At 42.3% G+C, this 27,589-nt stretch overlaps 1 protein-coding gene across 1 annotated transcript in view; it reads right to left on the reverse strand.

Moving 5' to 3' along the window:
- Positions 1-23,073, reverse strand: part of FSHR (follicle stimulating hormone receptor) — an 84,146-nt gene extending 61,073 nt beyond the window's left edge. Inside the window, exon 1 of the mRNA XM_040612319.1 lies at positions 22,892-23,073. Coding sequence (XP_040468253.1) covers positions 22,892-23,043 — 152 coding nt within the window. The 5' untranslated portion in view covers positions 23,044-23,073. The remainder of the gene's footprint in view (positions 1-22,891) is intronic.
- Between the last annotated feature and the right edge of the window lie 4,516 nt (positions 23,074-27,589).

Raw genomic sequence — 27,589 nt, forward strand, 5'->3', positions numbered from 1 at the left:
CCTCAGCAGCTAACAGCTGATAATGAGAGATAAGGAAGGATAGAAAATTGTGGTGAGGGGAAAAAAAAAAAAAAAAGTCATCTAAAAGACTGCAAAAGTAGGCAAGCAACATGCTTGTAAAGCTTAAGCTCCCTCCCCCCTGCCTTAGTTTTCCAAAACCATGGTGTGTTTAGTCTCAGCGCTGATACCCTTTTCATTGCTGGACAAAGCACACACTGCGCATCGCCCTGCTATGCTGCAGATAGCTTCTTCCTGAGGGCACACATGCAGGCAGTGAAAAATAAAGAAAAAAAAAAATCAAAGCAAGCTGCAAGATGCTTTTAAATACCTCTGCTTGAATAGAGTGGGATGAATCTGGAGGCGGGGGATTAAAAAAAAAAATAATCTAAAACAAGATGGAGAGGGGAAGGAAGAGAGAAGATTGCACAATTCCCAATCAGACACAGAGATGCAACAGCAGGACTTTTACTCAGTCTGAGCTGTTTAGTGCTCTATACTTAGTGCAATTATCTCACTGTGCTGAGGCTGGATTGCTTGGCGCTGGTACAAAGCTGGGGAGGAGCAGAGCTGTGCCTATTCAGACCAGTTGCCTGTGTGTGTTAATTTGTTTTGCAAAGTGCCTGACAAACACTTTTGTTGAAGATGTAGGTGCAAGCAGCAGTAAAGCACAAGGTATGTAGCAAACCGAAATGACATCTGCCCTGAGCAGACCTACTGCAGAGCACCCTTGGACACAAGGACGCTGGTCCCTTTGGTGGCCTGGGGTGGCTGCAAACCCGCACCCTGCACCCTTGCAGCAGATGCAGCAGACAGAAAAGCAATGCCGTCCTGGCAGGCAGGATCTCCCCCTCTCTTTTCAGATTACCCAGAGCTTGAGCAAAGCAAAGCAAAGCTGGAGCTCTAGGTTCCTCAACAGTATGTACACACAGAGAAAAAGGTTCGCCATGGAGCACAGATTGCAACAAACAGGTCCTTTGTAGGGCTCTGAGCAGAATCCAGGTTTACTGTGCTGGCATCTGGGAAGAGTTTAACTGCTAGGAATGAGCTACCCACAAAAAAGGCCAGCAGTAAGCTTGAAAGCGCGGTTAAAATTGCTTCTATTAATGTCAAAGGCATGCTGTGAAAAGTGTTTTGTGTAAGATAAATAACACAAGTGAATCAAGTTATCTCGTCTTGGTTACACAGCGCCAGAAAATAGCGATTGCTTTATTTTTACAAATAGCTATAATTTTATTAGTATCGATTATCCTGTAAGACACTACACTACTTTCAGAAGAGCACATCCTCCTTCCTCACAGCTTACTCACACAGGCCTTTGAGAAACGTACAGAAATGTGCAACTTCCTTAAAATCTAACCTTGATATCTGCAACCGCCTTTATGGTGAGGAGCCATTAAAAATTCATTAACTCTAAAGGCACATGCTCAGTGTTGCATCTACTTATATTATTATTTCTGCATAGTGTCCTAACAAAAGGACCATTGTACAAGCACTGGCTATTTTATTCTTGCACAAAGAGTGTTTTACTTTGTGTTCCCTCCCGTGGGCAACTTGTCAAGGCAAATAGGGTTATGGAAGATGTCCACAGCCCAACCAGATGGGGGGCTTTTTAGGTGCTGGCTTCAAAATTTGCCCCTCTCTTTTGATTCAGAGCAAGAATAGCCACCCTGCTCACACACAGCCGGCCACGTCAACCCTTTTCCCATCCCAAGAACGTGTCAAAAAAGATCTTATTCCACAGCAGGGAGAGTACAGTGGCTTGTTCATCAGCCAAGGTCATAGCAGAAAGGTGACAAGTGTTCTTTGTGTGTAGTGTCTCTGCCTCTAAGACCTCTGGACTTTCTATGTTGGCAGGCCCTTCACACATGGTGCTATTTTTAATGACTGAGACAAGTTGCCCAGGGGTGAAATTCCTTAAGTTCTGAGTTGGATGCCTTAGTGTAGGTAAAAAAAAAAAGAAGAGAAAGCTTTTCTGCAAAATATCTTGATGAACCATTGTTGTTTAGCAAAACACCAAACAGCTTACCTCTGTAATTTTATCTCGCTTCACAAATTAATTAGAAAGAACTAGTGTGGATTTTTACCTCCTTTCTCATCCATATCCTCACAGACACTATACTATGCTGCTTAATGGGACACAGCTGAAATATCACAGAATATTAATAGAATAAAAAGAAAGATACTCACCGTTACATTCCTTAATTAGCACACACAGCCTAATAAGTAACAGGGTCCCCGCCAAATATTTGGATTAATTTGGATACATTCAAAGGCTTGTTTGAAGTTGTAATGAGATATCTGATACTCCTTGATGCCAGAACAGTCAGAAACCATTTAAGGAGTAGCACTTCGAAACTAGATCGTACTTTTTTTTTTTTTTCCCCCGCTCTGGAGCTGAGCATGAGCTTTGTGAAAGTAAATATTCTCTCTGCTATCTAATACGTGCTGTATGTTCCAAAAAGCAGCACGAGTGCCAAACACAGCTAACCCAATTGACAGTCTTGGGAAAACAGCATCTCCTGAAGGGGGTCCTGGCTGCAGACGGCGCGTACTCTGCTGCTCTCAGGGCAGCAGTGCTGACATAACTGTACTGAAATACAGAAACATGCTGGACCTGTGCCATATGCTCCCACTTCGCTCTCACTGTGGTGAGTGGAACATTCTAAAGTGCACATTTAAATTTTAAGTACTTATGCTGTGAAATAACACTGAAAGTGGCAAAGGTGAAAAATCCCCACCTTTTGTTACATTAGCACCATGCAAAAAAGCAAAACCTGTTCATCCCCTCTGGTCATGCTCTCCTCTGATCTGAATGTTTCTGCTGACTGTTTCGAGGGGGACAGAAGCTGGCTTCTGGGATTGCTGTTGCCTGTGTGAGGGGATGAACCACACAGCACATCGAGAATGGAAGCACCTGTGAGATTAACGGGACCAACAGGCTCCTGTGTGCGTAAGATTGCTCCTAGTCCTCACGTTGTAATGCTCTTTGCACATTTACACAAGTCTGGTAAACATTCCCGTTTACTGCCATTGCTCACCACACATTCCCACATCACCAGTGCTCTTCTTAGCCACACAGCTTCCACGTCAAGAACTTCTCCTAGCTCATCAGTTAGCAATTGCTGAGGGACATGTTCACATGGATATGAATTGCAGGTGGATGGACTCTCAATTTTATCCTGCAATCTCCTGAAAGCACCTCTTCTCCCTCACAGTCTTCCTCTGTTATTGAGATCTCTTCCCCACAGACATCACCAATTTGATAGAAAGGCAATGACAAAGCAAGGAATCCTTATTATTTCTTCTTATAGCCAAAAAAAAAAAAAACACCCAACAATGTTTTCCTACTATTTTAGCAAGAATTAGCTTGCCACTGCAAATGCTGTGTATCTATTTACCTTCCACTAGCCATGGATTTACTCTCACGTGTTAAAATGATGCTCCTGAATATGTATAGCATGGCAGCTAGTGTACCAGCAGCCTTAAAAATACTAACCATTCTATTTTCCTTAAGATTGACAGGTTTCTTCCCAGTAACACACAGGGTGAAGCTCACACTGGTATCAAGCATGGATCTCTAATGCATTTGAAAGTGAGAATTATTGTTTCAGAAAGATGCCAGCTTGACCACTCTGGCAACTGAAACACTAGCTTATATTCAGAATAAAGATGTGCTTAGCGCTTTCACCTTCAGTGTGCTTCTGGAACATAAGCCCTCTATAGAGCACTTAAAAAGGGTGACAGAACAGTGAAATAGAGATGGGAGAAACCTGACCTGCTCATGGCACAGCTGCAGGTTATGAAAGACCTCTAAGAAAGAGCTTAGTGGTTATGCCTGGGAAAATATAACCTTTGCAACATCTAACATCAGCAGATGAAACCTAGACATCTGCCCCCTTTCTACACACCTTTCCATCAGCTCTCTAAATGACTGTGATAAGCATCTGCTCACGTAAAATTGGATAAAATCTGACTGGAAGAAACAAGGATAGATGTAGCAGTCATCTGAGTGAGGGCAGGTCATGCATGGCACCCCACGGGGCTTGCATACCTTAGTTATAAGCAATCTGGGAGTCAGGAGCAAGGTGACAAACATGCACGATGATCAGGGTAGTAAGACGAGGGCTGGGTGAGAAGAATTGCAAAGCAGAAGGAGTTCAGTCTTCACGCAGCAAGTAGCCCAATGATGCAACTCCTTGCTACAGGACACTGCGGATGGTGGACGTTCAAGAAGAAATGGATAAATAAATACATGAAAGCAAAAATGTGATGAGTGTTGACTATCAAGGTATCACTCCTCAAGACGGCCCTGAGCCAGACAGAGCTGCAGAGGTACACAGCTGTCTGCTGGGATACACATCAGAGCAGCCAAGAACCTGCACTGCCGCCAGCCTGGGGCAGCTCTGCCAACACGGGGAGACATACCCAGGGCAGCACACGCAAACACCACCAATTCTGGCACTCTGAAACAGGCCATCTCTGCCTAGATTGAAGCATTGCGGTATTCTTTCATATTTACAGCCAGCGCAGGTTTTTGTACATTGCAGAAGTGTTGTGCCTTAGGTTAAAAAAAATCAGGGATTAGTCCCATCCCTTTGCAAGAAGACCAAAGAGTAAGACTGAATTGTGGCAACGTTTTCAGTGCTCTGCACTCAGACTCCTATTTCATTGCAGAGAATTGACTCTACAAGAAGTCGTTGTTGTTTTTGTTTGGTTTTTTTTTTTTTTTAAAAAAAAAAAGGCAAAAGAGCACTTCAACATTATTTAATAATAAAAATATTAAAAGAATGTTTCAGCTCTCCACAAATTCTTTTCCTTAGCCATTTTGATAATCTTTGTAAAATCAAGGGAAATGCACTGCCACTGCAAAATGTCCCTTTCCGCCCTCCCCACCCCTACTTTGGGAGATGCACTATAAAGCAGACTTGGGCTTATAGTACTCTAAATGCTTAAGGGTTTTGTTGCAGTTCTGATCCCTGTCATCTCAAAAACGGTACATGAGTTTTGGGAAAGGCAAAGAGGAGGGCAATAAGGCTGATCAAAGACATGATATGGCTTTCATAAGAGGAATAACCAGTTTGGGTGGGACTTTTTGGTGTGGAAAGCTTAAAGGGATGCTGGACATCTCCAAAATATCTTGGACACAGTGAGCAAGGACTGATGCTTTATCAGCTCTTCCATTGCAAAAACTTAGAGGCGAGGCCAGCGGCAGCTAGACTCAGAGCAAGCAAGAGGACCAGGCGGTGCACGTGAACTGTCAAAGCTCCTTCACGCAGCTTGCCTGGGTGCAAGAAGCTGATGTGGGCTCACGGGTAGAATGTACAAGTAATTTGAGGGGAGATAAATCAGGGTTACCAAACAAACAAGAATTTCAGGCAATCCCCTGGGCTGGAAATAGTGGGAGGTTGGAGGTGTATTGTGGCAATGCATCTTAAATGCTTGCCCTAATCTTACTCTACCTTTAGCAGTTTTTAAGAATCCCTGTTGTAGGCAAGAGACCTGTTCCGCTCTACCATAGCCATGGCTTATGTTGCAGGGGGAGGGCAGGCAAAGCAGGACCAACCTTTCTACAGAGGAAAAACTGATGGTCATCTGCCTCTGCCGGGCTGTACACTTGCCTGGGAGCAAGGCGGGGGGTTGTGGAAAGAGGATCCAGCATGCCCTTGTTGGTGCCGATGGGCCAAATTTGAGCTGTGACCACTCACAGGAGATCCTCTGTGGGCTATACAACCCCCCGGTGAAGCTCTGGGGCAAGACTGCATCACAAACAAGCTGAGGGGCTTCGCTTTCTTATGTTGGTTGCAGCAAGAATCTAATCAATACTCTACCTGTGGCTCTCAAGTCAAAACAAAGCTGCCTTCCTCCTTCACTACACAAGGCATTTCTTACCTACCAAGGAATATTCAGTAATATCGACTCCATCTTTCAGTGTCCATATTGATCCTGAAGTGAAGCGTAATGTTTTTAAAAGCAGACCAAGACTTCCAAGGCTATTACCCTGTTTTCTTCACGAGAATATCTAGCCTTATGTTTTGTCTGATTGATTCCAGCTGATTGTTATGGCATATTGCAGGAGAAATGACAGGCTTTAGACTGTGAGGATGACCAAGCAGACCTCATGATAAATTAGAAATAGACTATAAGGTTGGTTTTTTTTTTTTTTTACTGTGGAAAGAATGCGTTACAGCAGCAAACTCAGAGATGCAGTCCACACAACACGCAGTCCCTGTGCAAGCAGGACACCCAGAGAACTTTTAACCAGCTGAAGAATTGGTAAGTAGAAGATTTAAAGTGTGTTAAACTAAGGGAAAGAAGGCTACAACAGCATCACCAGCAAAATGCACTGACAGTAAATAAGTACCACTAAGTCACTAAATGCTGATCCTTGGCCAGAGACTCAAATCCAGCTCGGTGCTAAAAGGTGCCCGGATCCTTAAGGCTTTATTTTTTATCTGTTTTCAAAAGTAAGGGCTTTGTTTGATTTCTCAAAGTCTGAATAAAGGTATTTATTTTCAGAGAACTATCCCCCAGCCCTTAGAAAAACCTGTGCTTCCCAGGAAGCAGGGAAAGGATTTCCTCTGTTGGTCCTTAATTCAGGAACACAGTGAATCCCATTAACTCCAGGACAGCTGGATGAGGGCATTTAAGCAAACACTTGGATTTCTTTTCCAGCATAAAGATAGGGCTTTGATTTAAGACAATAGAGAACAATACACAGTGGGCTCCATCTGAGCAAAACCTGCATGAATATGAGCCAGGTAAACTTTCCTGGGCTCAATTCATATATCAGAAAAAGGAATCTAGACCTCCCTGCTCTCACTGGAGGTGTGAAATTAAATGTCTCTTTTCTCAGAGGGAAACAGGGAAAGAAAAAAACCAAAACCACCAACCAAATGAATCACAGAACAGAACTCTGCTTGAAAACAGTGAAAATAAATCAGCAGTGAATGGATTAGCTTCAGATCAGACTGCCCAGAGCAGCCTGATCTGGAACAGCAGAGCACTCGGGGCTTGTGTTTTTTAAATTAGTTTTAATAAATAGAATCAATAGCTCAAATTATTAAGAAGGACAAAAGCACAGATCAAATCGATCAAGGCTGTAGCTTATCGTTATAAGCCAAGGGGTGTCTTCTTGTGTCTGAACGAGATAAGGTGGCACAAGAATCCACTTGCAGCTTTTCAGTATCTCTCCCAGAACAGCTGTACATGGAGTTGGATACAGAGCCTGAAAATGCTCCTGGGTATCCAAACGCAAACACAGCCTCCCTTTCTTTTCCTGCCCCAGAAGGGAAAAAAATAAATTAATATTTAAATCAGGAAACGTATTCTTTGCCCTGAAGATGAATGTAGGAATTTACAGGGAGGACAGTACTATAAATGGACAAACAAGCACAAAGTATCCTGCATTATATATAGGATTTAATGCTCAAGTGAAGACATTCTTGGTCAAATCACTGGAAAAGTGTTTTTCCACATATTAGGTTAGGAAAGGGCATGGGAGAGCATCCAGGAGTTCTCTCTACTCCAGAGAGTCATTCAAGGATTATCCGGTGGAGGGGAGTGAGGGGGATGTCATTAACTGCAGTCAGGTTCTTGGCAGTGGGAGGGGGCATTTGTACACAGGCACCTTATTTTCCTCTTTGTGGTTTGGGTTGGTTTTTTGGTTGGTTTTTTTTCTTCTTTTTTTTTTTTTATTCCCCCCCAAAGGGCACACAAAGGGCTTCACCTGGGCACACAGCTGCATTGGTGCTCACAGCAAGAGCTGGTCTCCAGCTCCATCATGACAACAGAAGGGTACAGCGCACAGCCGTGCCTGCTACCCCACACGCCACCTACATGCCTCCTTACTTGGGGTGATAGGGGGATGATCCTACCTCAGATGAGCTTGTTTTGATTAATAGCTGCCTCTTCCCGCAAAAACAAAACCCAGAAAAAGCATATTGCAGCTCCAAATGTCGTTTCCAGTCTTAGTTGAGCCACAGATCACCAGCCCTGGGTCTGAATTAGAGGGCTTGTACTGTTCATCCCCAGGACATCACCATAAACTCCCCTTTTGTCCCAGAGGTTTTATCCCAAACACTCCAAGCACCAACTCTGGAGCACAAGTGCTGCAGAGGAAACTAAAACACTTAAAAAAAAAAATAAAATTCCCCTCCTCCAATAAAAATTTCTTGTCAAAATTAAGCCAAGTACAAACTACGAGCCCTGAATATATTTCATCAAACACTGTACAACTGTAGAAGTTTTTGGCACCCCACATGGCACGCTAGAGGTGTGAGAACAACGCACGACACTGATAACCTCTGCTAACTCTGATCCATCTGCAGGTAGAAAAACCGGCATCAGTTACGTGGTCTTTGTGCCCCCGTATAACACATAACAATCTTTTTCATTGTTGTGGCTGAGTTATAGATAAACAGCAAAAGGGGAATAATAATCTTATAATAATAGAATATATGACAGATATACTACTGAAAGTCATTCACCTGCTCCAGTGATGAGCATGGTTCAAAGACTATCAGGAATAGCCTTCCATCTTGCTAATAAATATTCAGACGCTTTTTAATCTTCAAGGACACACTATCGAACATCTGACAAAATTCAGCGTAGATCCATAAGTGGGTTTTAGTACATTTCAATCAGAAGTAGATTTCATAATCTTTTGTAGCGAACAGCGCCTTTGCCAGAAGATGTAGAACTTTCCTGGCCGAAGTACTCGGTGGTTAACTGCAAGTCCGACCAAATAAACAAGCTACCAATTATGATTCGAGTATAGCGTAAGTTATTTTCTATTCAGTGAGGAAGAATTGATTTTCCCAGCAGTGTCACTTTACACTATAATGATTATTGCACGTAAGACAACTTAAGAAAATGACGGAGAAACAAATTAGGTGGGCTGCAGATCATTGGCTTATCTTGACTGCCCACCTTGAAGAGAGACTTGGGGAAACATAATATACTGTACTGGATGTCAGGGTGCTTGAAACCTCCGCTCACCTTCCACCTCCTTGATATTTCATATTAAAATTTCAAAATAGAAATAAACATTTCCAGCAGGGATAAAGCATGAAGCAGCACATCTTGCCAGGCTAAGGACATTTGCTTAATTAAAAACAATGATAACTTGCTGTGAGAGAAGATAATTAGAGAGGTATAAATTGTATAAGAACTTGACTTTGTCTAATGCTCTCATTTTATACGCACATCTATTCATGACTCATATGAGAAAAACACTGCCGTGGCTCCTTGGCTTCTGTTAGTTAACACTTCAGCACTGATGACCAAGTGCTAAAGCAATGCATGAAAGACGGGGGCCAATATTATGGCACGATCTAATGGGAATCAATAGGAATTCTTCCACTGATTTTTCAACATGTGCTGGATAGACCTTTCATTGCATGCATAAGCCTGCACAATGGGAACAGAGGTTAAGCAATCAGTGACGCACTGATAATCTTTTTGCGTAGAGATGGAATCGTCCCGATCAAAGCTTGTAATAAAGTAGTGAACTGGCCTCACATTCTTCTCTAGCGACATCCACAATCAGCCAATGTACTGTACATTGAGTGCTGCACATCTTATCTAGCTGATAGAATTTGCTGCAAGAGGCTTGGTTAACCATGTTTGGTTTTGCTATAAGGCCAGCAAAAGTGACAGTCAGCGTCACCACCAAACCTGAAATGTCATTGCAAAGTTTCATACATACCCTTCCAGAATCATTGTTTTCCCTCAGATTCATTTCAAAGGTCTGCATCACTACTGTACATCACTCTAATTGCAGCTTCTTTGCAGCAGCTCCTATTTTTTTGCTCTGTTTTTACAGGGCAAAAGGTCTCTTAAGTTTTAAAGATGAGTTGGCCTTGCAAAAAATGAGAGAATACATGAATTTTGTAGTCGATTACTTTGTCGAGAAAATATGCCTCTAATTTATACCGCTTGACCTGTTGGGTTTGATGTAGTGCTTGTTATTTCAGCCCTTTTGATTATTTCTTCTCGCTAGCCAACCACGTTTTTTTTTTTCTTTAATGTAACATCCATATCTATTCCTGCAAATAGATTGTTCAAAGACTAGGCATGATAGCGGTCATTCTCGCTCACTTTCGCAGATTAAGGCACGCTTTTGGCAATGAGAAAATGAACATTTGCTCTGAGTTTTATGGTAGTAAAGGATGTTTATTTCCTAGGGCTTTGTTTATAAGTCTGCAGCGTTTAAAAGGATATTTTATGCTGCTTTTGGCAAAAGTTGCAGTTTGTATAAGTGTTACTGTTACTATTATTCACCAAAACAGTATTTAGAACCCATATAATGACTTACAGAAGAGGAAATAGCATGCAATGAAAGTATAGAAGCCACAAACAACATATTGTCTGCCTTTGTGTATGCTTTTTCATTTTCCTACCTCCTTCACCCAAGGGTAATCCTATGAAACAGGCAGATGTTTCAGCTGATTATCCCTTTATCTGGCAGAAGTAGCCTCTGACACAGTGAGCATTGCTATTTCAGCATCGAGAGAGCAGGGAATGGTTACTGATTGGTTTGACACTGTTTTTTTCCAGAAAGTATTTTCCATCATCAGCTCTTCAATAAGATCAACAGAAGGGAAGAACATTCAGATGACCATACCAGCCAAGAATAACTTAGAAGCATGTCGTTAGGCAGGCTAGCAAAGGAAGAATCATCACTGGGTTCTGTTAGAGCAGCTGCTGACATACAGATTCTGATGCTGGAAAGCAACTTTCCAATTGGGGGAACTCCTATACTTGATGGTGTAGGTGAAATTTAGACCTCTGTATAGTCTAGGGGCACCTTTTTCCTTCTTTGGAATGTTTTAAGGAAAGCAGTTGACATCACATTGAAGATTAAGGCTTCTGGGACTTGTGGGCTTCTAGGATTGAGAGTCAACCCATGTCAGTTGAGTTCAGACTAACAAAACCCTGAGTGTTTCTACACAACATAGGCTGAAGCCCAAAACTGTTCATAAAAGGAAGATACTAGCATAAAGTGCTTTATAGAAATGTATAAATTCCTTTGTGTGATGAACATCATAAAGATGTACTGTAGCTGGCAAGTCAGGCGCTGCTAATAAAAATAGCAGCCTGCCACCCCTCCCAAGCAGAGGTTAACAAGCTTTCTGAGGAATGCAGAAAATCTTCGAGGAGAAGCAAGCAGGAGCTTCTGAAGCACCCCCTGCCTCATTCGCTATTCTAGCCGATAACCACTGCTATGTGCACGCAGCCTGGAGGACGCTGAACAGATGAATCTACACCTAGAACCAAGGCCACCTCTTGGCAGCCTGACATGGAAGAGGAAAAAAAAAAAAATAATAATGAAGCCTTTCAAAGCCTTGAACAAAGAGCCAGTCTCTCTGTTTTCTAGTGCCACTGGAGAATTTCTTTCAGGCAACATTCACGCCTCCAATTGACAAAAAAAATTGCAAAACCAGGGCTGTAGACCAGCACCAGCTGTGAAAGTACAAGGCTGTCTGCACCAGACCAGGGCACCCTCAAGGGCAAGCACTCCTCCACGGGCGCCTTGGGGAGACTCACACCTCCGTGTCCAGCCTGCACAGCGCTCCTGTGAAACCCTGGATGGACTTGCTCCAACTTCTAGGGTAAAGTGCTCAATAACCAACACGATTCTGGGGGTGCGTGCCCCTGCAGTACACTCAGCTGCACTGGTGTAACACGGTGACATGTGCAGAAACGAGGGAAACAAAGTAATACTGTTTGCTACACAAATACCGTATATAAACAAATAATCCTGTAGATGCATCACTTGTATTTATGAAAGGCTTTAGTGAAGGAGACATATACAGATAGTATAAAATCATAAAAAGGTGAAAACTTTGCAAGCAGTGCTCCCTAGGCAGCCCTCCTGACCACAGCAGAGCACACAGCTGGCCATAATTGAAGTGCCCACCAGAATCTCCACATCAGCTGTCTTTAAATTACTGACTGTAACACTCCTGTGAGATGCTGCTCTTCTAATGCAGTGAAACTGCCACAAGAAAAGGGCAAAAATGAAGAAAGTGGAAAAGGTGATGATGCAGAGGCACTATGTAAGTAAAAATATATTTGAGGGGAAAAATCCCTGAAACCGTATGCATCGCTTGAACACTAAAAACTAATATAGCTATGGCTTTGTACTGCCTTATACAAAGGATTTGAGAAATAGTTATTAGAAAGGAATATGAATGTGCAAAAGGTAATTTTATTTTATTTTTTTTTTTGAACGAAGATATCTATCGCCATAGAAGTACAGTCTGGTGAATATGGCCCTGAAGGAAGGGGCTATAGCCCAGCTAAACCACGGGTTTGTTACGTTGTACTCCTGGGAAATGCCTTGTCCTTTACAACCTATAACTCTGCTGTTTCTATAACAGATAAAATTATGTTTATACACTTACTAGGAATATTGGGAAGTCTGTTGGTATTTATAGAAAACTTTGCAAGTCCTAAGAAAATCTCATCATTTCCATATGGCCCATTAAAACAAGATCTCCCCTAATAATTTTAAATAAATTTAAACAGTTGGTTACCTATTTCATTTGTGCTTTCAACACCCGTTTTATTTTTCCCTAGAGTGGTTTCCCGTCTACCGCAGCAGCACTGAGTCCTGAACCTGCAGATCCGTACAGATGGGCAGTTTCACACCTGTGATCTGTCCCACTGGAAAGCAGCGGAGCTGCTTGGGCAAGCAATTAGGATGTGTGAGAATGCCGGTGGAATCCAGCCCTAGATCTTCTTGTAGGGTTTTCCCTCACAGGGGCCACTAAAGCCGATTTCAAAGGACTGGAGAATGAGGTCTGGGCTTCATCTGCCATGGCAACAATATACTGCAGATAGGAAATTACAACTCCTGGGATTCGGATACAGTGAGTATTTCCCCAAACCAGTAATTCCACCTAGAGAGAGCTGTCCTGCTGGGGCATTTCTTGTTCTGTTGTCATTTTCTGACAGACTGCACTTCTTTTACAACTCTCCACTTGAAAAAAAAAAAAAATAAAAGGAAAGAAAAGCAAAAATTTCTATAGCAGCTCTGTTGGCCAAAGAAAACTTTGGGGACAAGGCAGGGTTTTTTTAGCATCAGCCCACTGTCCTCCCACAACAGGGGGGCTTATAGCTCCTCTTATACCTTGCTTATTCAGAGATTTCTGTATGTCTATAAATATTCCTGCTGAGAGACTGGACTTAAAGGAAAGACACTTCAGAGTTAATTGCTTCCCAGTTGTTAACAAGAAGGAAAAAATGGATTTGGCTGGTCTGTGCTCCTTTCTTGCAGCTGCAGAGAGACTGGAGATGCCGGAGAAGGCAGCAGTGCCAGTGCTTCCACTGCTGGATACTGATCTGCGTTCTCACCCCGGTGAGCATCCATGACTCTCACAGACACGAGTGTTTCCCATTGAATAGGATGCCCTTTCACAAAGGCTCTCTCCTCAGAAGTGCTTGTTGGGCTGATAAAGGCAGCAGTCTAATATATTTTATATCACGTGGTGGGGCATGTGAAAAAAGGAATCAAAGCTTATCCTGAAGTTAGCACTGAAATCCAAACCTCTCGAAGCCAGGGGTGGGCAAGAACATTACACAAGGATCATTTCTAAGCACAAGGCATAGCACAGACTGTAAAACCATTCAAAGGCTTTCAGCAGGTGTGTACAGAAAACCATTATAATCCTTAGGCTGCCAATGCAACAATCCTTTTCAGGGAAGAAAACCACCCCCAAGTAACTCGGTATCACTTCTTCCCATCCCACGTTCCTGGTTTTGGGAAAAAAGCACAGGTAGACAGTCCCTCCTTCTGTTGCTGCTCTCTCCCGCCTGAGCCTTGGCTATATTACCAGTTACAGCTATATATATGTGCTACTGTTTTCCGCTCTCATGTTCTTTGCCCAGAGTCAAACTGGTGGAGGAAGAGGTTAAACACCCAGACAGCCTGTGCACATGCACACACGTGTGCACGCACCCTATACCCCAAAAACAGATCCCACCAAAGCAAAGAAGGGAAAGGGAGGGGAGGTTGCTTTATCAATATCCCACTGCATCCCACAGTTTTATGTTCAAGTCATAAATACAGGACGCCAGAAACTGTCCTCAGAAAACAAGCACCACTTTCTTTTCCAGTCTTCACAAAGTCAACCCAGCTCTTCATTGCACCCTACAATCTCAAATTAATAAATTATATAAATCAATCAATCAAACTGCTGACCATCATTTGAAAGTATATTCCCTCCTTGCTTCACTCTCAAACAAAAGAATCAAACATTGAGAACTTGGAAGCTTTCCCCACTGCATGTTTATGAATGCAGTGTTTTTGGAAAACCACTGAAGACTCACCGTTTTCTTACAAATAAATATTTACAAATTAATTCTGATTAACTGACTGTATCTGGACAAGAATTCATATCCAAAAGTACATCTTTGTATTTGCTATGGGGAAATTTTATGTCAGTAGGACCACTACCAGAGCAACGCCCCATAGCTGTTCACAAAAGAGGATTTCCAGGCAAAAATGCTAAAATGCTGACTAGTAACCGCATTCCAGAGTAGATAAGAGAGCAGACAGATGTAAAAGCTTCAGCCTGCAGCTTACCCAGTGGGTATATGTTTAAAATTGAGGCTGCCCTGTCTATAGCAAGTTCTGAATATACTACAGTCAAGGATACAGCATTGTTTAGCTAGCCCAGGCAGAGACAGAGGCTCAGAAAGCTTATAGAAAACAGAGACAGGTTCATTTGAGCTGGGTTGAAGGCTATTTTCATTTCACTCAGAAACATATCTCCCTCTGCATATTATAGCAGTCTGTAAATTATCCTTTAGCTAACCAGGAGCAAATGCATCTCAGTGGCTTGATAAGGTACTGGGAGATAAGAAGCATCCATACCTTCCAGGCTGAGGTCCTGAAATACCTAAGCATATTAGGAGGAAAATATTAAGCAAAAGCAAACAAATCATAATCTTTCCTGATCCTAGACCCTGCAAAAATCAAGGAAGCTGCACCTGAGTAAAGACAGAAATTGGGCTCCTTATTACAGTGTACGCAAGACAATTAGAAAAAAATAATTTTCTGTACTCTGATATGAAATCCAGGCTTGACTCTGACCTATAATTTGAAATAAGCTTCATTTAATGACTTAAATTTCATTGCTAGTAAGAGTGGTCCAATCAAACTACAGGCAGAGTGTGAAATAATTTACAGGTTTTGTCTGAAAAGGTCAAGATCTTAAACAAAGAAAAGTGCCTTTGCCTGTTAAAGTGCTTGCCCCTTGCTGTGTAAAACTAATAGACTTCTATGAAAAATAATGCCTCTTTTGTGCCCAAAGTATCTTGTTTACCAACACTCACACATTAATTACCAATCAGTGGCTGCCAAAATGGACAACACGCAGCTGATAGAGGTCCTCATCACCAGACACTGAAAATGAACTTAGTTCTTTCCACTGAAGTTAATGAAGCTATGACAATTTAAATTAGCTGTGAACCTGCCCCAATTATCTTTTAGCTTGCCTGCACAAGGACACTCGGGAAAGTTAAGCAGAACTAACTAAAACGCCATCAGGTTAGAAGAGAGTGAGGCACGTTGACCTTTGCATGGATTTCTTTCGCTCCTCAGGTGTCTAACAGGTTTGTTTATTTGTCTCTGGTCGATAATTCGGTTTGGCTCTGCAGGCGCCCCTCCTGCACGCACACCGGCGGCAGCTCACGCGGCCACCCCCTTTGGGATGCACAGTCGCTTGGCACCTCTCTGCTGCGTGACTGTCCTCTGTTCTGGTGGCACTGCCTGTCCACCCTCCCACCCTCGTTAAGCTCTCTACATACCCTGTATTCTCAGTGACACCCAAGCCTGACGAGACCCCCCTTGGCACCTGAAAGAAACCCCTGAGCTGCACAGCGGACTTTCTCCTGCTGGCTTGTCGGGTGATATCACGTGCGTTTTGTGCGTGATACTCTTCCAGAGGAATTCAACGTGGAGATTTGAAAGACACCTTCCATTGGAGATCTCTTCGTGACACCTCAGAAACACTGATAGGAAGATCAAGCATTTGAGAAGCCTTTTTTTTTTTTTTTTTTTTTTTAAAAGAGGCATGGCCTGGGTTTTGAGGCAGAAAAGCTTTATTCTTCAGCTCTGCAATGCAGATATGCCTTTGCTAAGGGCCAGATTCAGAAAATGATTAACTCAAATTCCCAAGCTATCATTCATAAACCTGAGTGAGATGCTCAGCATCTCCACAGACAAATGCAGATACAGGGATAACAGATGAGTTGTCCCAGCTTGGCGGTGGCTCTTACAGTAGAGCAGCTCGTACCCTGCTGGGTCAGGGCAGGAGGGACACCCCCCACACCTTTCTGCATCCCCCGTCTGTATAAATACCCTGACCTCCCTATGTAAGGGATTGGGTGGCAACTCAGCGGAGACAGAAACACACAAGCACTTTAATGTCTTTCAAATCCATAAAAGCACCCTTCAAAACTTTTCACTAGAGCTCTGACTATGCTCTGCTTTCCCAGCTAGTGATGGTCACCTTTGGCTAACAGTAAGATTCCCTGTGCCAAAGTGTCTTGGCTTCCCTGGTGGGATGAAGGATGAAGTTAATACATTCTAACATTAGAAAAGAGAAGGCAACAAAATCTAAAATACAGCATTTTAATTCTGTGCACTAAAAACTGATGAGTTGTGAGAAGCTGTAGTAAGGGGAGTAAAGGAAGCTAGGAAATCATCCATAATGTTGAAGAGTTTAGCGTGGCATCCCATTCGGAGCAAAGGAAATTAACTGCTGCCTGACACCAGTGAATTCATGACTCCAGAAATCTGTTTTGTGATTCACATTCTTGTTGGAGAAGTAAAAGATAGCCCTCCGTCCTACTTTGCAATGCCCCCTAGGGTTATCAGCTTCTTCATTTTAACCACATATTAGTTTAAAACTACTTATTTCTGATCTTACTGGGGCTTCTGTCTTTTGCTGTGCCTCTGTGCTAAACCTGGGTATTTACCAGCTCGCATCTCATGAATAACATTACTGTCAAACTCACCTAGGTTATAATTACGTGAAACAAGATTTGAATGGGGAGACACCAAAGATGAAGATACCATATTCAAGACAAGAATATGTAACACCTACAAATGACTAGCTTAATCTTCCAAACACTTGAGAAAAACATTGATGATAAACTCATTCAATAGGCATGCTTTGATTCCTATTGCTGATATATATAAACTGAAGCAGAATACACTTAAAATGTCTAACACAGACTTCATTTCAGGACACAGAGCTGATCAGCCCCAGGAATGATTTTGCCTGGTATCAGACATGTGGGGACGGCATACGGGCCCTCTGGTTTTTGCCTGTGTGTGAGACAGAGGCTGCTGGAAGAGCCAGAACTTGTCCATCGGTGGAATCTCTCTGTAGCTGACCCCAGAAAAGGGCATCAGCTGGCAGAGACCTCAGCATAGACCTCCTAATGCTTCAGGCAAACGACATCAAGTCTTGGCTTTCACTCCGTTTCCCTGCAAAAAGCGTAGTGATTTAACAAGTCGCAGACTTGCCATTAAATTTTAAGTGGATGTGCTTTCATTTCAAGGAGACCTCAGATACACATGCACACATCTATACATCTTCAGGCTCGATCACACATCTTGCACAGGTGCATCAAGCTGCAGCCATTCTAAGTAAGGTGAAAGTCGTGTATGTGTTTACTGCCACAGCACCATGAGTAAGGCAGCAGAGAGTACAACACTGCAAAGCAACTCCTATTGTGTGCAGCATACCTCCTCTTATTGCAAAGCTCCTGAAGCTCTGGAAACTGGATGTTTCTATAGAGATATATGCTTGGTAGTTTATACCAGCTGAGGCTCTGTCCTGCAAAGTTTATTATCCTTTATTGCCACTTCCTTCCTTTTCTTTCTTCTCTCTTGTGCTCTGCCTATTTCTTTTTATCCTCCCAATGAAAATGTCAAATACAGAATCCAGGACAAGCATTGGACCACACCACCAATATATATATATATAGCCAGTGATCGTACTGCAGCCTCTATAGCTTTTTGCTTCAAAGTACCAGCTGATCATAAATTCAGGAAGAGAAGAAATTAGCACTAACTGCAGATTTTCTTCTACCCTAACAGAAGCAAAGCTGTTTTAAATAATAAAAAAACCCAAACAAACACAAAAACTTTAGATGGCAAGTAAGATGTTCTCAATATGCTCTGCTGCACAAATATTCCCATCCCCTTCTGCTAATACGTGGGTTTATTGATTAACTGTATGATTAACCAGCATAACACAGGGACGTGAAAGCTTCATGGGTCTTCATTTCATTAGCTTGCTTTATCCTCGCTACACACTGTCTGTCTTAGATTAAGCTCAGTCCACCAGTACAAACACCTGTGCATGAACTGTAATTGTTTGCAGGTTTCAATGTAATTTCAACTTTAAGTGCGAAAGCATAAAAAAAAATTCCTAATTGCAGCTGTCAGTAACAGCATTGTAGCTACTGTTCACGTAATTTTCAGCTTGTTGCAGGGAAGCACATCTGACTCAGTACAGAACAAAGAACTTGCTATTTCAAGGCAGCCAGTGTTTTAGTGGTCAGACATCTACTCAGCCTTGACTTGATAGTCTAAAATAAATATCCTTGTACAAAAACACCTATGCAGAGAGCAAGTAAAAAACCCCACTGTTTTTCATTTGCAGATGCTTAGGAGGAAATGCTTTATATAACACACCTCTAAATGGCTCTGACAACGGTGACACTGGCTAGCGAAGCCAGAGAATGGTTTTTAAAATACAAAACACCACATGATCAAGCCTGGGCCTTGTTTATTTTACCTGCAGTCTCCTCTTAGCGCTTTGACAGATGGGTGCCAAATGATGGACTGTCTCTGTTGTCAATTATTTGTCACCTCAGTTGTTCCTTTCTAAAACTGGCTCCACTCTCCCATTGGAGCCTCTGGAACACTAACACATTAGACAACTCCTTTTAATTAGTTGAGTCACACCCCCAAGTTTGCAAGCTTTCTTTGAGGAGCTTCTATTCCCAAGAGATGTTTCTTATATTGCCTCCCTAGTGTAAAAACAGGCAGAAGGAACCGACTGGTCAACATCTACATGCTACTGTTGGCTGCTGCACTTCCATGGCGGCTAAGGAGGGCTAAACATCAAGGGAGCAAAGTTCCGGAGCAGGAGGAAATCAGGAAAGTAACTGAGTTGGAGGCAGTTTGCCTTTATAATGAATACAACATGACCAAATTTGATTTCCTGATACCTTTTTATCACCAGCATTAGTTTCAGGATGCAGGTAAAATGCTGGTATTAACACTTGTCTCACAACACTCTGCAGGACTGCAAGCAGAATTGGACCAAGCAGCCTTTTTGACCTCCCTTCTTAAATTGCCTTCTACTGTTGCTTTACTTTGTTGAATCAGATATATCGCCTACTGCCCAGGTGGTTGCAGCTAGCTGCCGGGGCAGGGCTCCCTATTTCCCTGGGATACTGCAAGAGCAATTTCAAGCACTGCTGAGATGAGAAAGCCAAAAGCAAGGAAGGGTGTTGTAACACAATGAGTAAGCTTTTCCCAGAATTTGGAGTTGTATTCTCAGCTGATATTCATATGTTTCTGCTTAAAGCAGTTTGCTAAATCTTAGGAAGGATCTCTTCCATTCTGAGAACAAGTTATTTTGGTTTGCGTTACTTTTTCAAATCCAGACACCTCTAATGCCTAAATGAAATCTTAGTACTAAGGATGGATTACAAAGCTTGACACTGGGTTTTAAAACTGCTTTAAATCTTCAAGGTGTAAACTGCCCTAGCTGACTACTGAGTTACTCCCCACCTCTCTCTGCGAGGCTATTAATAGCACTTTGGCGCAGATGAACCTCCATCTCCCACCTGAACTTTCAGCCTCTGGTTTCTCATGTATTACTTCCAGAGAGCTGTAAGTCAGGGCCACCTACATTTCTCACAGGCATTTTGGTATCTATAAAAAAATGCCCAAAATTCTTCTGTCCAACTCCTCTTCCAGGCAAAGATTTTAAAGCAAAACAGCTAACGACCACAGTCTCCCCTGCAAACGCTCGGAGCATGCCACCTGCACAGCGCTTGCAAATCTGCAAGTGGCGACAAACAGACCAAGCTGTAACCACCCTCTCCTGAGATTTTGGCCTGTAAGTGAAAAAGTAGAGGTGGTAGCAAGAACAGTAATGAAAATCCGTGGTTTCTTATCCCTGCTCTGCTCCCATGTGATAAACGCAAACTGAAATCCCTCACCTGAGAGGCTGCCAGTCCTCCCCTTTGCAACACCCTTGCTGAAGCAGATGCTAATCCAACCAGGAGTAAAACCCTAGCTCTTGTACCATGCTGCAGAGCTCATGTTTGCTGCAGAGCGTAAGCTCTTACTTTTGAGAAAGCAAGCACAAAGAAACCCATCACAGCAGCAGTGGTCAACCCTCAAAAAAAAATAATTAAAAAAATCAAAAATTTATTAAATAATCCATGGCAAAAAGCAGAGATAATGGATGTTAAGGGCTATTTTTTACCTTTATCCTGAGTCTTCCTACCAAGTAACAGAGCTGGCTGCCACATGCCACTGTCCTGACTTAAGAAACAGCTGTAGTGGAACAGAAACACACAGCAACAGGGGAATTGCTTGAGGCTTATCAGGCTCCTGTTATCTCTCCAAAGCTTTCACTGGCATGTTATTCAACAGCTAAAAGGCACTAGGAAAAGACTCTAGGATAGCTTAGGAAAGCTATCAAGACCACATAAGAGAAGGTGAAGAGCTCTAAGTGTACTAAAGAACGCCCCCTCCTTTACATCAAATGAAAATAGACTGCACCCCGCGCTCCCAGGATGACCTCTTAAGTGAAAAAAGTACCTTGCAGGAGCTGTACCTGGCAAAAAGAAGTCTCTGCTTGTGTCCTGTGCAGGGTCCTTAGACACCATGGCCATCTACCCTCAAGTTGCTACACTGATTTAAAAACCCTTTCAACTCATTGAGGCTTTTTGAAGAAACACAAAGCAAGCTTTTTCTGTTACCAAGAGTCCATTTGCAACAGCACCTGGAGCAGTAAAGTCTGGTTTAGTCACCCGAATCACCCCACCGGGCACTCAGTGGAGAGATGCATAGGAAGGCACCTTTCCAGAGTTCACCTTTGACCCTGAAGGAAAAAATCTAAGGTTTACCTGCCACTTAATAGCTCTTCACCTAACGTAACATGGCTTAGTGACACTGACATTTGATACTTTCAGAGCAACTCTACATCCTTTCCATGGGCAAAGTTTTAAGCCATGCTGAAATCAGTCCTAGGGCCATACTGATTGAATGGGACCAGAATTACCTCCTGAGGAACAAAAAGTTGGTGTAAGCAAGAAGACAGTCAAGTCAAGAGATTCTAACTCCAAGGTTTGTGCAACACTGCCAGGAGAAAGGATTCTTTCGCCGTTTTCGGTTGCAGTAACGTTGCAGGCTGCCTGTTTCAGAGAGTACGCACTTGTGCTGAGGAACCCACAAATTAGCATCCTCAACAAACCCTTGAGAAGTTAACAAGGATCAGCTGTGAACAAATCCCATTTGACTAACAGGTGCTTTTTTGGCAATATAAAACTACTTCTTTGCAGAAATAATTGTAAAATGTTCTTGCTTAATCCCTAGAAGGCAGACCTTAACTGTATAATCTAAAGAAACAATCAAAGCAAAATTAAACAAAATTAACAGTATATGCCTGGAGCACAGTTCACTCAGAATTTAGATGACCTAAATCACAGATGGATTATTTTTCCCTCTAGTTGTGAGAATGATTTAAACTTTTACTGACCTTCTGTGGTTAATTCAGACATTTTTCTCAAGTTTTCACTGCAGTCTACTTATTCAGTGAGCATAACAACTCCTCCTCCTGAACAAACCAAAACTTCTGCCCTAAGAAAACTGTGGGATAGTCACCATGGATATATTGTGCTGTGTAAAGTCAGGGTAAGGGTATATTTTTCTAACTAGTGACATTTCATTCTTTATCATATCCTCCCTCCAAACTTGCCGCTGTATACTAATCAAAGGGTTTATGCAGGACTACTCCTAGTTATGAACTAAAGCAGAAACATGTCAGACAGTCGTGGGTGCAGGCAAGAGGTGATATAATTTGCTTTAAAAAAAATAAAAAGTAAACAATCTCTTGCACAGTTACATACTTACCATTGCATAAGCTCATTTGCTTGCCCATGCTACTAAAACAGAAAATAGCTGTCATACAGTATTGCTCACGTTACTTTATGGAAAACAAAGAGAAGTTTTAAGACAGATAAAACCCTTCCTCGAGTAATGCAATACGATTTCTTTACATGGTTCACTCTCTCCAACAGCAGTCGTTCTGCTCCTCTGATAGAGGAGGCTCGCTCCCTGAATGTTTATCAGAGCCCTTTCTGTAATGCCTTTGTGATTTCCAAAAGAAAACATTAAGTTGCTTCTTGGCAAACAAGTGCAAAGCTTTGGAAAGCTCCCGCAGTACAAACACAAACGCTCCTCATCAAGTTGTTTGGGGCAGACAAGTTGCGCTACGCGTTTCGGCAACGCTAAAGCAAGCTGTAAAGGAAGCTTAGACTTTATGCTTCAAATTACAGTCACAGCACCAAGGAAGCTTGTTTAAAATTTAGTCTGCGCTTTGCATTATAACATACCATATCTTTTCTTAACAGAGATCTTAAAATGAGTGTGATCACAGTAACGGCGAGGAGCTCCAAGATGTAATTAAGCGAGCGTCGGAGGAGGGGTTGTGCTTTCCAAACAGCTGGAGTAAGTCTCCCGAGTGACTCCCTACGAACCCGACCCTTGGCTTGCCAAGCAGCAGCTTGTTTTGAGAGCCAGCAGCAAGGCTGCTGATCACAACCGTTCCCTCTTCCTACTTACAGCTCGGTGGTGTTGGCAGGGATGTCCTGGGGAACCTGGACCACCTTGCTTTCCTGACAAACGAAGACCCTGCCCACGCAGCAGCAGGCGCGGTGCTGACATCCTGAGCAGCCCACCAGGAAAACCAGCAGACAGGCGAGGACCGGAGACATCTCTGCCTTCACATCTGTGCCCGTCTCCTTCACCTCAAAGGGAGGAGTGCAGAGATCTCCCAGCCCAACTCCCTGAATGGAAGATCCGCCCCAAAAGCTGGGATGAACCACGTGGTTCTTGGGGGATGACTTCTCAGGAAGTTTCGGGTCATAGCCCCATATCCTGTGTGGCCTTAGGGCAGGGATGGATTTGCCATGACAAAAGTGTTCTGTATTTAAAGTGGCTTTGAAGTCACGGCCCCCATCTGGACTAACCAGGGTGCTTTTGGCCCACTGCGTACCTGCACTGGGAAAAGGTCCTTCCTTCTCAGGTACACTGTTCTGCATGTCTTGTTTGGTAAGACCAAGGGACAACAAAGCACTTTTACCTTCTACAGCCCAGGCACTTTTGTCCCTGAAGGAGAGCACTATTTATGCTCCCCTTCACGGATTCAAGAGCCCCTGCTTTTGTGTTGCTCCTAGGCAAAAGAAATGTGTTATATTTTTATAGGGTATATAGCCTATTTGATAGGTTAAAGGCTATACAGTCCTAAAGCCAGAGCTAAATAACATGACTTCATTTTCAGTTGTGAATATTCCTCATGCACTTGCTAATTCATCTCCTCTTTTCTTTGGCACATTTATAGGAACCCAGACAGGAGAAAATGCCACAATCCCAACAGTCCCTGTGGACTGGTAAACTAATTACATCACCTGAAAAAAAAAACCCCAAATATACAGAATGACTGACTGTGACACAACAGGAGGAAAACAGCTTCAAGAATGTCATCATGATGTCTAGACCTTGAATCCCATCTTCTAGTCCTTATTTGTTTTGTTTATTTTTTGACTGACCTAAAATATCTTTCTTGTTACACATATTAACTTTTGAGGAAGGGCTCTTGCAAACTCTTTCCTTTCACTAAGCCATGCTGCACCAGTTGTCTACAAGACAACTAGAATGAGAATTTTCAGATAAAAAGGTAGGGATTTTTGTTGGTGGCTATTTTTATGCAGTGTTTTTTGGTTTGTTGTTTTGTTTGGGTGTTTTTTTTTTTCCTTTTAAAATGTAAATAGCTGTTTGAAACACACCAAGCTTTTAAATCACATGCATTTTAAGTGTCTGCTGGAGCTGGATTGCCATGGGTCATCCTGCTGAACTTGACTCACCATCAATCTTCCACATGGCTCAGAAGGATTTAAGTTTTGTTAAAAGAAGCTGTATGTTGTTTTCCCATGTTTTTTAATTGTTTGGATTTTTTTTTTCTTCTCCCATAATCAAAAAGCATAAACAAATGTGATGGGACACAGGACAGAAACTTTTCTTTGCAGTGTGCTGGCCAAAAGATTCCACCATTCTCACCTTTAAAACAAATCTCAAAATGCTGATGTTTCTGAGAGTTGCTAATTACGGTCTTTAAAACTAATTCAACCAATTCTTGAAGTTACCCTAAGTGTTACCCTAATTTTACCAAATATATAAAAATATTTGTTATTTTTCCCTTGCTCATTTAAGCCTACTCAAGATAGAATAGTCATATTAATACACAAAACATTAGGACATTTTCTAACAATGGCAGGCTTGCAGTGAATTTTACGTGTTCATTTAGCTGGTTGTGTAAAACAGAGTGTAAAAAAGCGTGTGGTATCTAAATCAGTTTCATGAGAATGCCAGTGACTACCAGAAAAAAGTATTTTAAAACATTAGTCACTTTTTCCTCATATCTATACATATAGTACACACACACATATGTATCTGTCTGCCCGCTTGCCTCTCTTTCTCTCCTCTTTCTTTGAATAGTCTTAGACTTACAAGATTTTCTCAAATGATTACAACCTTTAGTTTCCTTCATACTCAATGGATGAAAACTGCACAAGTCCATCCTAAAACAAATTCCCACTTAGTAAAAATCTGCTGTAGCCCACTGCAAGTTGATCTAGCCAGACACTTCAGGACTGAAACAAGGGCCAGGAGGACAATTCATTTGAGGCTCTTCTGGTTTTGTCTTTTCAATAGCAAGTCTCTAGTTTCTACAGCTGTAGACTGAAAGTAGGCTAAAAAACCCAACCCCAACAACAAACGAACCCTCAAAAAGGAAAAGGTGAAGCCCAAGGAATATATAGGGCACAAGAACATTTGGTTATGAATGAATGTAAGTCATATCTCTTCATCCTGAAATGCATCAATATAAATGGTCGTGTTATACTGATGAAATGGATAGTAATATTTATGACATAGTTTAAAAAGTGGTAACATTCTCTGCATGTCAAAATAATTTGCACTGATATGAAGACATTGCAATTTGATTAACTTTGGGTTTCATATATCAAAAGAAAAAAATTGTTTCAGAACATAGTAATAATTCTTCTATACGCAAAAGTCAGGAGATTAAAAAATATCACTAGGGCTACAAGAGATCTCTCCAATTATTAGTGACTTTCGAAGCTCTACCAAGCATGCTTTATTTTAACACAAGTAGTAAAACAGATGTTTTAAAACATCAGGTCAGGCCCAGCAGCAAATCATGAGCCAAATGAAGAAAACTGAAGGGAGGCTGGCTCCTCATTTTCATTTGGTGAGACCATTTTGTCAGCACAGTACACATTGCTCCACTTCCATTTACAACAGTTAGGAGTGAGATGGTGATTATTAAATAATAATAAAACAACCCCTAAACCCCCAAGATTGTCTTGAAATACTGTGGAGATAAGATTTTAAGGGAAATACCCAGTTATCATTAAATTTGATAAAATCAGACTAATATGCAAAACATTTCAGTCATATCGGAGCAAGCACTAATTCAGGATCACACTAAAACAATCTGAGGATAAATGAAGTTTCAGAAGGATTTCCAAGGTGTTTTATACATACAATCCAAGGTCTTGAAGAGTAGACTCTAGTGGTTATTAGTTTTTTGAACTGGGAATCTCTCTCCTGATTTCTGTTCAGGACTGTCAAATTACAGACAGACACATCACTACGGTCCCTGGATGGATTAATCAGCTGATGACCCTCTCTCTACCAGTTCAGGAGCACAACTGTCTCCTCTCAGGAAAAAAATCCATGTAAAGGAGGGGGGAAAAAATGTCATGATACTTCCTGGTCTCTTTCTGGGGATATTGCACTCACAAGTCCTTCTTGAGCACCAGGTTGCAGCTACAACCATGCCCGAAAACTCAAAGGACCTGTTGCAGGGGATCCAGGAGAGATACTTAGAGACAGTCATAAACATGCCCCTCATCTTTGTGCCACCACACAGTTTCATACTTTTTCCTCAGTAGCTTCTTTGAAGCAATGTGGGGGGAAAACTCATGCCTCCACTGACCTGCCCCGAGTACGTGCTGTGCCGCTTTCAGAGCCTCCTGTGCCAGGAGCAAGGACCTGTCTCATGGAGAAGGCTGGCTGTGGTGGCCTGGCGTTGAGATACATGCTGTGAAAAGCATGAACGCAGAGATGATGGTGCTTTGAGATATTTACAAGAGACTTATCTTTACATCCATTGCAGAAGAACCATTCTCCAGCTGGCAAATTGGTCTTGAGAGTGTAAACTGTTTTCCCAAGTAAGGAAACAGAAATTTTTCCCAAATTGAAGTGCTGTAGCAACAGCCATGCAATTAAGTGGATTATGACAGAAACGCAACAATGATATTATAGATTATGAAATTAGATAGCTTCTGGGATAGACAGTTAATTCAAGGTTATATGGTCACCAGGGGATCTTTTTAAAGACAGTAATAAAGGAGCCTGGTTGATAAGATTGGCCTCTCGAATTAACATTGGTCTAATTCTGCAAGCACTGAGCTAGTGGAACTGGAGGGTTTTGCAGACCCCATCCTCGGACCAAGCAGCGATGCCTGTCCCGGGCCATGCTGTCGCCTGGATGGGTGAGGGTACAGTGGGAAGTAACACAAACCACCCCAGCTGCCTTCCTCTCGCCCTCACTGGACATGCTCCAAATATACTGAAATGACTCTAAGTCCTTCCACCGCGGTGCAGACATGGTTGGCTCAGCATCTAAATCCAGCTGTCGGAGGCATGGGAACAGCTCTTTCTCATAAGGTGGGAAGCTTACTGGGTGTTGGAGTGCATCAGCCTATAGGCAAGCACGTTTGCAGCAGTATCTGGTTGCGTTCCTCGCTTTTGAAACACAACATGACAACTATTTAAGTAAATACTCTTTCTGCTGATGTTTCCCAGCCTCAGAGCAGAATTTTATTCCTGAATGCCACTGTAACACGGTTTAACCATAAGTGCTCTATACAATTGTGTAGGCAAATAAATGGCCTGTATGCACAGATGACACACAAACCACAGCCAAAATAAAATTTATTCTTCAAAGAGTGGAGATTTCTCACTCTTTTGATGATTTCCAGCACATAGATTCCCCCCTATGGGTTTGCAGGCAGCAATAGCATCTATTGTCCCGACTACCATACTATGATCAGAAAAAGGTGTTTTCTATCCAGAAAAGCAGCTTGCAACATGAGATGCAAATGATTGGCACCTTAATAAGAGGGAATTTGACACATCATTGATTTACCTTTTGCCAGTGACCAACATGGGTTT

This window comes from Falco naumanni, chromosome 12 (assembly GCF_017639655.2).
Source record: "Falco naumanni isolate bFalNau1 chromosome 12, bFalNau1.pat, whole genome shotgun sequence".
Taxonomy (NCBI): Eukaryota; Metazoa; Chordata; class Aves; order Falconiformes; family Falconidae; genus Falco; species Falco naumanni.